This window comes from Carettochelys insculpta, chromosome 3 (genome assembly GCF_033958435.1).
Source record: "Carettochelys insculpta isolate YL-2023 chromosome 3, ASM3395843v1, whole genome shotgun sequence".
Classification (NCBI taxonomy): Eukaryota; Metazoa; Chordata; order Testudines; family Carettochelyidae; genus Carettochelys; species Carettochelys insculpta.
Window position 1 is genome coordinate 200,312,984 of NC_134139.1, and position 14,323 is coordinate 200,327,306.

The 14,323-nt window shown below is 43.6% G+C and overlaps 1 protein-coding gene across 14 annotated transcripts in view; it reads right to left on the reverse strand.

Annotated features, from left to right (window-relative positions):
* The window catches only part of PKHD1 (PKHD1 ciliary IPT domain containing fibrocystin/polyductin), a 455,042-nt gene that overhangs the window by 297,757 nt on the left and 142,962 nt on the right, over positions 1 to 14,323 (reverse strand). For all 14 annotated transcript variants that reach the window (XR_012645152.1, XM_074991417.1, XM_074991418.1 and 11 more), the window contains one exon: positions 499 to 711. Coding sequence is in view for 13 of the 14 variants with exons in the window: in XM_074991417.1 (XP_074847518.1) it covers positions 499 to 711 (213 nt within the window). In the remaining variant the exon portion in view is untranslated. The remainder of the gene's footprint in view (positions 1 to 498; positions 712 to 14,323) is intronic.

Below are 14,323 nucleotides of genomic sequence, written 5' to 3' on the forward strand. Positions count from 1 at the left end.
CTACAAGGCAGTAGAGGAAATGAAGCCCATGTACTATTGTACCCCCAGAACAGACCCATGCAGCGCACAGTGGCTGTGACCTCCCAGAGCTCAAAGCTCCAGTTTTCAAGTATTCAGAACTCAAGACCAGGGACAGAGCTGCAGAAGTCCTCAGTTGTCATTTAAGCACCTATCCAAGGGCCAGATTTTTGCAAGTGCTTGCACCCCACGTCTCCTTCTTCAGGCTCAGCTCCTAACTACGCTCTTTGCAAATATGGCCATTGAAGCAGGGAGCAGAGAGCAGAGAGCAGAGACCCAGGGCCAAGCCTCACGGTCAAACTCCAGCCTATGTGGGGGGCTCAGTTTTTTGAACTTTCAAACCTAACCAAAGGTGAAGGACCCCCCCTGAAAATTCTGTCCCAAATGACTTAGGTTGCCTCAGTCATTGTCTTAACTGAAAATACAATCAAACATTTTTAACCGTAAAAAGAGAGCCATACTGTACCCTCTCCAACTCACCGTGCATGGAAATGGTCCCATTCCTCACAGCCAGGAATTTGGCCCCATATGGAAAGAAGGTTGCAGAACGAAAGCTTCCATAGAGAAGGATGTGTGCTTTGTCAAGGAGAGGTTTATCTGGGGATCCCACCCGGAATTCACCGCCATCAGATACCAGAATATAATGAGCATGGATTTCTATAGGTCCAGGGCCCACCAACAACAGCTTACCACCTAAAAACAACAGAAGAGCAAAACACCATGGATCACTCACATACAAACTTTCTAACCCATGTTCAAAGATGTTGCATTTAACAGTTATAGGCCCTGAAGAATTAAAACACCCTGGTGGAGAAGTCACTGGTTAAAGGATCAAGAAGTCTTAATTCAATTACCAATTCTTCCACAGACAGCCTGAGTGATGCTGATCAAAATATACAGGCTAGGGTTATCAAGAAAATTCAAAAGAAGTTATGTACCCAGCTCTCACAGAATTTAATGGTGATTGAGAGTCTAATTCTCCCAGACCCCTTTGACAGAATTAGCCTTAGCTCCTTAATACTTTGCCCTACAGCTGTAAAACAGGGATAATAATGGTTCCTCTGTGTGTATTGTTCCTTTCGATTGTCAGTTATTGCATCAAACACAAGCAGCTTGTCTTTACTTTCATGATCCTTTACAGTCAGTTCCCACCCGACCTATCACTTCTCCTTTCCTGTTGAACTGTGGATGCTCACCTATCATCAGCCCATGCTGCCAGCCTCCCTTGCCCACCGGTTACATTTTCATACCAGCATCTTGGCACTTTCCCCTTTGCTGCCACTCACACTTTGTGGATTCCTGTAAACATTCACAAAGCTACCTCATTATCCACCTTAAAAATCACACCTTTAAAACTCCTTTGCCTTGATGCCTGCACAATATTTGACTACAGTCCAGCTGCTTGTGTGCAGAGACCACAGCCTACTAAGCTCACCTGTACTGTCTTATTGTTCTCTAAAGCGCTCCCACATTTATGTATTCAATTGTTGTCTCTTATCTTATATTTAGGGACAAGGACTGGGGTTTTCTCCTGTGCTTGTGCAGTGCCTAGAAAGCACAATGGGGCCCTGGACGAGAACTGGGGTTCATTGATACCATGGCAATACAACTAGTTATTATCATGAAAACGGGCTTTGGAACATGGAAATGTCTAGACTGGGTTAGATCTGTGGGCCATAAAATCGTAGATTAGACGGGAGTTCACTAGGTCAAGTAGTCCAGTCCCCTACACCAAGGCAGAACTAAGTAACAGCTAGACCATCCCTGACAGGTGTTAGTTTAATCTGCTTTTAAAAACCTCTAATGAAGGGGAATCCATAACCTTCCTAGACAAAACATAAAAGCAGCCCTGTAGCACTTTAAGGACTAACAAAATGATTTATCGGGTGATGAGCTTTTGTGGGACAGACCCACTTCTCAGATCCTAGGCAACTTTTTCCAGTGTTTAACTAGCCTGACAGGAAGTTTTTTTTGTTTTGTTTTGTTTTCCCATAAATTCCAACTTACACATCACTTGTTACAATTTAAGCCCTTTGCTTTTTGTTCTATCCACAGTGGTATAGAGAACGAGTAACCCTTTCCTCTGTATAACAACCTTGCATGCACTTGAAAACTGATATCACATCCACCCCCCTGAGTCTTCTCTTCCCCATATTAAACTAACCCCATTCTATTCAGCCTTTCCTCTTAAAGGCTCACGATTTCTAGACCTGTAATCATTTTTGTAGCTCTCCTATGGATTTTCTCTAATTCGTCCAAGTTGTGCCTGAAATGTGGCACCCAGAACTGGACACAGTACTCCAGCAGAGGCCTAATCAGCACAGACTAGAATGGAAGAACTATGTTTTGTGTCTGGCTGACAACTCTTGCTGATACATTGCATTATTTCTCTATGTTTGCAAGAGCAAATAACTGAGGTATCTCATACCACTGTACAGTATCCATAGATATGAGATTAACAATTAACACTGTGCCTGGGACCAGTTGTTTTTCCTTCATCAATAGCTTCTCCAAACAATTTTCAGGTTAAAAGTTATAAAGGTCAAGTCTCTGGCTTACTGCAGTGTAAAATAACACATCCTGCACTTTCAGGTTGTGAGGAGAGAGCGAGAGAGCTTGTATGTGTGTTTAGTATGGAAAACAAAACTAAAAGAACCACTCTGTCAGCAGACAAGGTATGCACTGAACAGATTGACTCTAAAATTTAAAAGAAAAGATAAACCATTTAAATAATTACTGGAATAGTAGGTGACCTTTGACTTCCAGATGTCTCTGTTCAGAAAGTTAGTAAGTTAGTTAAAGACTGTATGCCTGCTGACGTGTAGGGCAGCAATGAAAGTCCTCCACTTCTTTTTGTCTTTGGCCATTTTCTCCAGTGTGTCCCAGTTGTAGTTCATTCTCTTCATCTCTGCTTCAACAGTGTGCCACCTTGTTGTCTTGGACTTCCCACATTTTCATGGTCCTTCCAGTGAAGTGCTATCTTTACAATGGCGTCTGCCTCCCTTCTCATCACGTGCCCTATTTATCTCCAGCCGCTTCTCATCATGATAGTGGTCATGTCCTCCTGGTGGCATCGCAGGAGCAGGTCGAGTTTGGAGATTGTCTTCAACCAAAAGATGGGAAGTACCTTGCGAAGGCTAGTGGTGTGAAAGGATGAAAGCTTGGCAAGATTGCACTCTGTCATCCTCTAGCACTCTGATCCATGTAGTAGTGTTGATATGATACAGCTCTGGTACAGCTTAAGCTTGGTGTGGACACTGTACTGTGCAGATCTACATACATTGTTCCTACTTCTGAGCACATTTCTGGCCTTGCTTAGTCTGCTCTGGATGTTGTTCTTGGTGCCTCCATCATGGCAGATGATGCTGCCTTCGTAGGTAAAGCTATCTGTGCTGGGTAAGTCTGCATCATCTATCTTAATTGGTGCTGGTGAGTCTATGTTGAGAGTCATAATCTCGGGGTGGGGGGGAGGTTGGCTAACTCTTAGTCCAGCCTGGTGTCCAAAGGTGCACAGGTGTTTTATCTTTTCCCCCATGGGTTGATGGGTGTGGGAAAGTAACATAAGATCATCTGCTAAGTCAAGGTCTTCCAATGTAGAAAAAAGGTGTCCATGTAATACCCCTTGATGTATTTGGTGTTGTTCTCCGCATCAGAGAAGGGCACTCAGTTATGTCGAGTCAATATTTTAACAAGCACTACCTACTGTTGACCAAACTAAGATAAAGCCCCATGGTGCTTTGCAGTGAGGTCAAAGGCAAAATGGAGGAATATTATTTAATTACATGCATTTGTAGATGCTACAGAGGCAGTTACCAGGTAAGAAAAAAAGTTTGTGTCAAGATTTTTGAAGTGACTTTTGCAAACAAATTGGGAAACCAACTCTCACAAACAGAACAATTAACCAGGGATATAAAGGGCTTTAGTGTTAGCTACCAGAAAACAGATGCATTCAGCTCTCATAAGCAACTATATTAATCAAAGCCTGGGAGTTTCTGTAGCTATAAATGTGGTTAAAAAGGAGATGTTTATGTAACCAGAATAAGACTGCAGTTAATATTGAAAAAGTACAGTATGTGCTATTTAGAATGGTTTATTTTTATGCTGAATTGTATAACCCAAAAACTGTTCTATAAACAGACACTGTAACCTTTGCATGACTCCGCTGTGTATAATATAGGAGAGTACTACAATCTTGAAAAACACACTTAACTAACTAGCCTCAAGATATTCATGCTACTCCTGGCTACTACAGATCCTCTTCTTGCAAATGTGTATAGAACCAGATAACAAGTCTGTAGGGCTTACAGTATTCACCAATACCATATACTAAAACATGTAATATATATGTTGTTATATCACTATGAGGTTTATTCATGTTATTTTTTTCCCCAGCTGCTATTTACTTATGTTAAGCTGTTTAACCAAAGGGAGACATAAAATGTTGCAGCTTCAGTGCTAGGTGCAGTGTCATTCCATAAGGACAGGACAAAATTGTGTTGATACTGGGTGGAATCTGGGTGGTACTTGCAGATCTGTTATGAACACCGATAGTGTAAAATTGCAATGAATTATGCCAGATATGCCATGTAAGGCATCTGCAAAAACATTGTAATTTGCTAAGTATGACAATCTTATGTATCTGTATCACCTTTGTAACAAGAGTTATAGATTTGTGTATCTGTCATTTTAGCTTTTGCTATGATTCTGGGTGACAGCTCAAGACAGTTTGGCGTTAACTGTACAATGGTCAACAAGGACAAGTGCAGAGTCCTGCACTTAGGACAGAACAATCCCACTCACTGCTGGGGACCAACTGGCTAAGTGGCATTTCTACAGAAAAGGACTCATGGATTACAATGGATGAGAAGATGGATAGAAGCCAACAGTGTGCCCTTGTTGCGGAGAACCCTAATGGCATATGGGCTGTATTAGTAGCGGCATTACCAGCAGATCGAAGAAAGTGATTATTCCCCTCTATTAGGCACTGGTGAGGCCACCTCTAGAGTACTGTGACCAGTTTCCCTCCCCCTCACACACACACACACACACACACACTAGGGACAGAATGTGTACAAACTGGAGAGAGTGCAGCACAGGGCAATGAAAATGATTATGGAGCTAGGGCAAACGACTTATGAGGAGAGCCCTTGGGAAACAGGGCTTATTAAGTCTGCAGAAGAGACAAATGTATGTGTGGAGGGAAGAATATGATAATGGTTTCAAGTACCTGAAGGGAGGCTCCAATGAAGCAGAAGGTAAGTTATTCTCAGGAGTGAGAGATGGCAGAACAAGGAGCTGTGGTCTCATGTTGCAGTGGAGGAGGTCTAGGTTGGCTAGTAGGAACAATTATTTCACTTAGAGGGTGGTGAAGCACTAGAATGGGTTACATTGGGATATAGCAGAATATCCATCCTTAGGGGTTCTCAAGGTTCAGCTTCACAAAGCCCTGGATGGTAAAATTTAGTTGGGACTGGTCCTTCTTTGCGCAGGGGGTTGGACTAGAGATGAGGTCATTTTTTTCTGATACACCTTCCCTGTGTCTACACGAGCCCCTTCATTTCAAAAGGGGCATATTAAGGAGCAGGTTCGAAAGATGCTGATGAGGCACTGCAATGAATATGCAGCGTTTCATTCGCATAATAGCAGCCGCAGCAATTTGAAAGTGTGGTTTTTTGAATCGTGCGCCGCCCATGGAAACGGGACCTTCCGAAAGGACCCCACCCCCAAGTTTTCGAAAGCCCTTCTTCCTGTTTTCCTTTCAAGCCAGAGCCTTGTACTCATATTGTAATTGTTGAAAGAGCACATGCCATACAGTAATTAGCTACTGCAGCTCATGCACATGGACCCAGTATACCACCGAGCAGAACTGAACCTAATAGGAAGAAGGGCTTTCGAAAACTTGGGGGGGTCCTTTCAGAAGGTCCCATCTCCATGGGCGGTGCGTGATTCGAAAAGCCGCACTTTCTAATCGCTGTGGCTGCCATTATGCTAATGAGGCGCTGAATATTCATTGCAGTGCCTCATTAGCATCCTTCAAACCTGCTCATTAACATGCCCTTTTCGAAAGGAAGGGGCTCTTGTAGACCCAGCCCTTATGATTCAGCAGGCCATGCAGGGGCATATCTATGGACAGAACTCTGAGTCTTCCGGGTCATGTGCTGGGCCTGGCCAGCTGAAGTTTGAAACACATAAAATACAAGCTACATGACAAAGGACTATAAAAGGGCAGCTGCATCTTCTCCATTTGCCTTCATTCCTGCTTTTTACCTCTGGAATAACTGCACTGTAAACAAAACTCTGAACAAAGGACTGAATGGCCCATCCAAGCTGTGGGTGTGTTCCAGAAAGAATTTCAAGCCAGTACTGCTAGGAACCTGATCTGTAGATTTTGAAGTCTTTATATGTATGCAACTGCTTTACCATTTAACATCTCTCTTCTTGTTCTTTTTTCTTTATAATAAAGCTTTAGTTTTAGATACTATAGGATTGGCTGGCAACAGAGTATTTGGGGTAACATCCAAAGCTATCCTGATCTGGTAAGGTGGCTGACCCTTTGGGGTTAGACAAACATTTTTTATATGTGAGCAGAGTATTTTTAAGTAACTTCTGACTGTTCTGGACCTATTTACTCACAGCCAGAGGACTGGATTGCAATAAGGGTGCTGTGAGATTCCTTTTCTTGTCTTCTTGATAACCACTGTGGGGAATCAGAAGCACAGTTTGTTACTGCTGGGGAGTCTACCTTCAGTGTTACTCGCCACTCTTGGCAGTATCTGCTCTTCTTTTTCAGCCTGCCAGGATCTTGGCATTCCCGCGAGGGCTGCTCTAGGTATGGCAGCTAACACCCTTTATACCAAGCAATAGCTGATGGAGAAGATCTCTGAAATTTTGCTGATTTATGGAGTGGTTTGGTCAAAACAAGATTAGAAACTGGCTGTAGTCTCTGTCCTGTTGACTACAGGGTCTGTGAAAGCCCATCCATCGCAAACCAGAGTAACCTGCTGTACAACAGCAAAAGTGTTGGAGGATCAAGGCAACCAGTGTGATCAGAATCTGCTGCATCTGCGGCATGTGGCTGCATGATGTTTTCCTTTCAAGCCAGAGCCTTGTACTTATATTTTAATTGTTGAAAGAGCACCTGCCATGCCGCAATCAGCTACTGCAGCTCATGCACACGGACCCAGTGTATCACCAAGCAGAACTGAACCTAATATCTGATCTTTTCAAAACTGCTGAGCCCCTGCACCTGTCTCTGAAGTCAACAAAAGCTGAGATCTTCTGAAAATCAGCCTTCAAGTAAAGACTACAAACCCCTGGGAGTAAAGAAATAATGGCTTAGTAAGAGTTTAAAGGAAAGACTGGCAAATATTCAGGCTCAGTCATTTTGAGCCACCTAATTATAATCTGTATCCAAACTTACATGCACTGTGTCCAAACTTCATGTTATATGTATGTTCACTCTAGCCAGCACCTCTCTAAAGCTACACTCTTTGCCCTTTATTAGCTCAGAATAAATATACAGCTGCTGCTTTGCAAGATAGGACTACAAAAAAGTTCCTTTCCTTCTTTTTAATGTTTGCCCCTTTTCTGACAGCAGAGAGACTGTGCCCGTACGTTGTTTGTTATGGCTGCACAAGAGAGCACAGAATGCCTTACAAGGGACCTTGGGGTAATTTTACAAAAAATCAATCAATCGACTATTCTTATGATGGCCTCCCCACCGATTCAAATAAATACAATTAAATCCCTAATCTCTTCTGTGCATTGAAATGGAAACCCAACATGTCTCTTTCACAAAACATTCTGAGGCTATTTGATGTTTGGTGAGAACACAAAACCACCACTCATCTTGATTAACCCAGCAATTAGCCTTCACCTCCAGGTCTGAAAAGATTTTTTTCCCACCTTCTCTTTTTTTAAAGAGAAACAAAACCAAATCTTGGGTACCTCTCCCTCTCCCAAAGGGGGAAAAAAACAGCTAACAGCTAGAAAAACTGAGAAAACATTAAAAAAAACAAACCAGAAAATAAGATAGGGTCCACTGTGCTACTCTTTTACTTGGACCGCCTATTGCACCAGAAGAATGGTAAAGGGACTGCTCAGGGACAGAAGGATGTTTCTGTTCTGAAGTCTTATGTAAAACCCAGGAAAACAAGAGCAAATGGAAGGAGAGGTGGAAATGAAATGAAACTGCCATAGCTGGAATATCTTTTCTGGAACAGATCTTGCCAAACACCATTACAGCATGCCAGCAATCAACCATGTATGCTTTGTCTTTTCCTCTAAGGGTGTATCTGCTATGAGCAAACTACAATGGAAAGCAAGATCCTTCTATGTAGATCTTCCTCTGCTCATTTAAAGACATCAGTGCTGGGCCTGAAATAAGGACAAGACACTAATTTTATGGGCCCATTGCATTCGCCCTTTGGACACGCTCATATGAAACATGGATGAGCTCTACAGCAGCCTGGGATCCTTCAAAACAAGTCACTAAGGAGTGAAGGGCTCGTTACATTGGCTCTGACCCTAAAGCTGCCTAAACCAAGAGCCCAAAACTCACTGTACATGTATGTTTTCCCCACAAACATTTAGGTCCCAATCCAGCAAAGCACTTGAGTCCATGCTCAACTTTAAGCACCTAGGCAGTGCTACTTAAATCAGGGTTACGCTTCATGTGTTTTAATACGAAGCATGTACTTGAGAGCATGCTGGATTGAGAACTTGATCCAGCCTTGAGATAGAGAGAGAGAGAGGTGGCTGCTCGAGTGCTCTCACTTAGCAATCATCTGCCAGGAGCGATGCCTGTGTTTACTCGCTGGCTGCATTCATGCCCATCTGCGTAGATGGCTCGTGCTCCACGGCAAGCTCCTTCCTTGCAGCACAGGTGCCAAATAATGGTCATTTAGATCAGGAGTCTGCAGCATGCTGCAAGCACCATCTCATCTCCAGGAAGCCCTGCTATTCTGACAGCACTGAGGTTGTGTCACAGACATTGGATCACACCTTTGGTATGAGCAAAAGAAAGGGACGGCCAAACAGAAAAGGATGATGGGTTTCAAAGGAGTGTGCAGAGATTACAGGTTGCACTAGAACAGGGTGTAGGTTGAACCTCTCCAGTCCAGCACCCTCAGGACTTGACTGGTGCTGGACCAGAGAATTTGCCAGATCAACAAATCAATATTGTCTTGCAGCATTACCCACTTTTCCACAGCTTACTGGGCTCTTACAAAGACATTTAGGGTAAATTACAGCTAAATAACAGTATAGAAAATAGAGAGCCAGGACTGGTGGCTGGAAATAAACTTTATGGGACCACAGGAAACTTGGTCACACCCATAATAAGTGGACATCCAGATAACTAAAAATCATGCCAGACCACAGATGTCCCTGGACCAGAGAGTGCCAGACTAGAGATGTTCAACCTGTATAATACCATAGATACTTTGGAAACTTGGATGAAAGTCACCCAGTTTTGTATGTCACAATCTGTATTAAACAAGGATGCAGAACAAGGTGCTCAAGGACTCGGGGAAGGCCAGTCAGACCAGAAGACAGAATAGGTGAAGTGGGAGTAAGTATTCTTTGTTCTGCCATAAGGTGAAAGGCTGCCAAATCCCAACACTTGATCTCCAGAGAAAAGACAGGTTTAGGTACTGTAGCAGGTTTGGAGCTGCAGCTAGCAAGGGATATGAAGGGTAACAAGAAGGGTTTTTACAGACACGTTAACAATAAGAGGGTGATCAGGGAGTGTGTGGGGCCATTACTATATGAGAGAGGTAACCTGGTGACATGATGTGGGAAAAGCTGAAGTAATCAATGCTTTTTTTGCCTCTCTCTTCATGGACAAGGTCAGCTCCCAGACTACTGCATTAGGTAATGCAGCATGGGAAGAAGCTAGGCAGCCCTCAGTGAGGAAAGAACAGGTTACGGGCTATTTAGAAAAGCTAGACTTACCCAAACCCATGGGTCCAGATTTAATGCATTCAAGGCTACTGAGGGAATCGGCAAATATCATTGCCGAGACTTTGGCCATTATTGTTGAAAACTCATGGTGAATATCAGGAGAGGTCCTGAATGACTGGAAAAAGACAAAGAGTGCCCATCTTTTAAAAAAGGAAAGAAAGACAATACAGGGAACTATAGACTGGTCAGCCTTACCTCAGTCCCCAGAAAAATCATGGAGTGGTTCCTCTAGGAATCCATTTTGAAGCATTTAGAAGAGGGGAAAGTGATCGAGAGTAATCAGCATGGATTCACTAAGGGCAAGTCATGACTGACCAATCTGATTAGCTTCCATGATGGAGTAGCTAGCTCTGTGGATATGGGGACATTGGTGGATGTGATCTACCTTACTCTAGCAAAGCTTCTGATGCAGTTCCCCACAGTGTTCTTGCCCATAAGTTAAGGAAGTATGGATTGGATAAAAAGACTGTAAGGTGGATAGAAAGCAGGTTAGATGGCTGGGCCCAATGGGCAGCAATTAATGACAATGTCTGGTTGGTGGTTGGTTTCAAATGAAGTGTCCAAAGGATCACTTCTAGGGCCAGTATTGTTCAATATCTTTATTAACGACCTGGATAAGGGGATGGATAGCACCTTCAGCAAATTTGCAGATGACACAAAGCTAGGGTAACAGGTAAATATGTCTGCACATGGGACAGGAGAATCCCAAGCATTGTTATAGGCTGGTGACCAACTGGTTAAGTAGCAGTGCAGCAGGAAAGGACCTGGGGATTACAGTGGATGAGAAGTTGGATGAGTCAACAGTATGCCTGTGTAGCCAAGAAGTCTAATGGCATATTGAAGTGCATAAGGAGGAGCATTTGCAGCCGATCTAGAGAAGTTATTATTCCCCTCTATTTGACACTGGTGACACCACATTTGGAGTACTGCTTCCAGTTCTGGACCCACCCAGTACAGAAAAGATGTGTATGCAGTGGAGGACAATGAAAATGATGAGGGGGCTGAAGCTCAAGACCTATGAGGAGAGGCTGAAGGATTTGGGCTTATTTATTTTGCAGAAGAGAATAATGAGGGGCAATTTGATAGCAGTCTTCAGCTTCCTGAAGAGGGGATCTAAAGAGGATGGAGAGAGGTTGTTCTCCACAGTGAATGATGGCAGAATGAGGAGCAATGGTCTAAAGTTACAGAGCGGGAGGTGTAAGTTTGATATTAGGAAAAAAACTGTTTCACCAGGATAGTGGTAAAGCACTGGAATGTGTTACCTAGAGAGGTGGTGGAATCTCCATCCCGAGAGGTTTTTAAATCCTGGCTTGACAAAGTCCTGGCTGGGATTATTTAATTGCAGTAGATCCTGCTTTGGGTCAGGGTCTGGAGTCAATGACCACCTGAGGTCCCTTCCAGCCCTAGGATTCTATGATTCTAAGATTAGTGTTTGGAGAAAGCCTCACAAAGTCTCCAAGGTTAAAAAAAAACTCACAAGAAGGGAACTGATAATGTTTAATCTGCAGGACTGACCCTGTACACCAAATGATAGACACCAAGGCCACAAGTGACTTGCTGTGCTCTGACCTCCTGTACAGTTCTGGCCATAGAACTTCCCCACAATATAATCCCTTTGGAACTACAGCACAGATTTAAAACAAATCTAGTCTTTATTTTACAAAGATACCAATCCAGAAAAGCACTTAAACAAATGAGTCCCCCGTGAGGTCAAGAGAACTACTCATACTAACAAGAGAAGCATCGGCACAAGGGCTTTGCGGAATCAGAGCCTTAATCCAACTCTAATCTCGAAGAAATCACTGGCTTGGACATTTCAGGCTCCTGGAGACCAGCTCAAGCAAAACATGGCCCTTTTGGCAAGGTAGGATGGTTTTGTGGTGAATGCCCAGGACCTGGTTTGCAGAAAGGAATGTTCAAGTCTTGACTCAACCACAGACTGCTTGTGCCATCATGGGCTGTGACAAAGCATGGGATTCTTTTATCTGAAGTGCGGGACTCTGCACTTATCCTTGCCGAACCTCATCAGATTACTTTGGTCCAATCCTCCAACGTAGGCAAAGTATATATATATATATATATATATACACACACCCTTTTTTCTATAACAGGTGGAATTTTATGATTCATTGACTATAATTAATCCATACATGATGCACATTGTTGTAACAACCATAGAGATCACATCACACAGCAATAAAGACAAACAGGACTCCTTCCCCATCAGTCTCTTTAAAACTCAATTAAAATATACATTGGATTCAACTTCCCATTAGCTGGTACTATTTGTACATCCCTGTTCTTTCTTTAATTAAAAAACATGCTTATTGCAATACTGCTAGAATCACTTTTATGGTATTTTAATTGTAATGTCTCTGTCTGATTAAAAAAAGAAAATATGAACTAGAAACTGGCTGCAAATAGTATCACGATGCACAGTCCAAATGGACTGAGAAAAATAAAAAAAAAATGGTTCAGATAACCAAGCATCATAGCCAGACTATAAACAAGGGAAATAATAGTATGTGAGGAGTTAAAAGGTGACTGGATGACTCAGAACACTTGACATAGATAAAAAGTGTGTTACATCAAGGACGGCAGTTCAAACTCAAACCATAACAGCAGTGAGGGTGGTGTATGTCCATAGAGCCACAGACAATCCAGAAAGTTTTTGGAAAGTGCTGAGGACAACTTTCTGGTACCAGTGCTGGAGGAACCAAATGGGGTCACGTTCCCCTTGACATGTTGCTCACAAGCAGGGAAGAATTGATAGGGAATAAAGTAGTGGGTGGTAACCAGGACAGCAAAGATAATGAAATGTTTGCATTCAGGATCCTGACAAAAAGAATGAAGGAGAGCAGCAGAACGCAGACCCTGGACTTCAGAAAAGCAGACTTTGACTCCCTCAGGGATTGATGGGCAGGATCCCCTGAGAAGCTAATGAGAGGGGGAAAAGAATCCAGGAGAGTTAGCTGTATTTTAAAGAAGCTTTATTGAGGACACAGGAACAAACCATCCCGATGTGTTGAAGGAATATCAAATATGGCAGGCAAGCTACTTGGCTTAACAGAGAAATCTCTGATGACCTTAAACACAGAAAGGAAGCTTACAAGAAGTGGAAGCTTGGATAAATGACTAGGGAGGAATATGAAAACACAGTTGGAGTTGCAGCTTGCAAGGGATATGAAGGATAACAAAGAGGATTTCTAGAAGGACGTTAGTAACAAGATGATGATGATCAGGGAAACAGTGGGATGGGGCAGGCAACAAAGGGTACATCTACACTACAGGGAAAATCAACCCTGCCACAGTCAATCTTCCAGAGTTCCATTTAGTGCACCTCGTGGAGATGCCCTAGACCGAATTTATGGGGTGCTTCCATCTGCCACAGCATTCCTGCCCCATGAGAAGAGTAAGGGAAGTTGACAGGAGTACAGACTCCCATCGACCTCCCTAAGTGGAAATGGAACAGAAGCCTGAGTTAAGGTACATCAACTTTAGCTAAGTAATGGTAGGTAGGTAGGCATCCTTCAGTCTGCATAGACTATGGATTGCGCCCTTTGTAACTCCATTTAAGATAGTCATTTGCAGAGTTGACTGTGACCGTGGAGGCCCACACGAGAGTGACAGTCCTTGCTACATCTGCTGCATATGTAGTGGGTGTCTGGCAGATCCTTGCTGTCCTTTCTACGGGCTCACTTCTCCTCTGCTAGCTGTCTGATCTTCATCTCGCCCTTCTGAAGGCCTCTGTGTAGTTCCTGCTTCCAGCTGCTGTGGTTGTCTGCCAGCTCTTCCCAACTATCTGGGTTAATGTCTACCTCTTTGAGGTCTCTCTTCCAGATGTCTTTGTAGCGCAACTGGGGGCATCTGGGAGGTCTTTCACCAGAGGCTAGCTCGCCGTACAGGATGTCTTTTGGGATCCTTCCATCATTCATCCTGTGGACGTGGCCAAGCCAGCGGAGCTGCCGCTGCCTGAGAAGGGTATGCGTGGTTGGAATTCCAGCTTGCTCGAGGACAGCATTGTTGGGCACTCTGTCCTTCCATGATATCCCAAGAATGTGCCTGAGGCAGCGCAAGTGGAAGACATTCAGGCTCTTTTCCTGGCAGGCGTACAGGGTCCAAGACTCGCCACCGTTGAGGAGGGTGCTGAGGATGCAGGCTTTGTAGACTAGCATTTTGGTGCGTGTACAGCTTGTTGTTGTTCCACACTCTCTTGCTAAGTCTGAACAGAATTGTGGCTGCTTTTCCAATCTTCCTGTTTAGCTCAGACTCCAGAAATTGCACACCTTCATTCGACCCTCCCTCATAGCGTAGGCCTGCCCCTCCTGACCAATGATGTGAA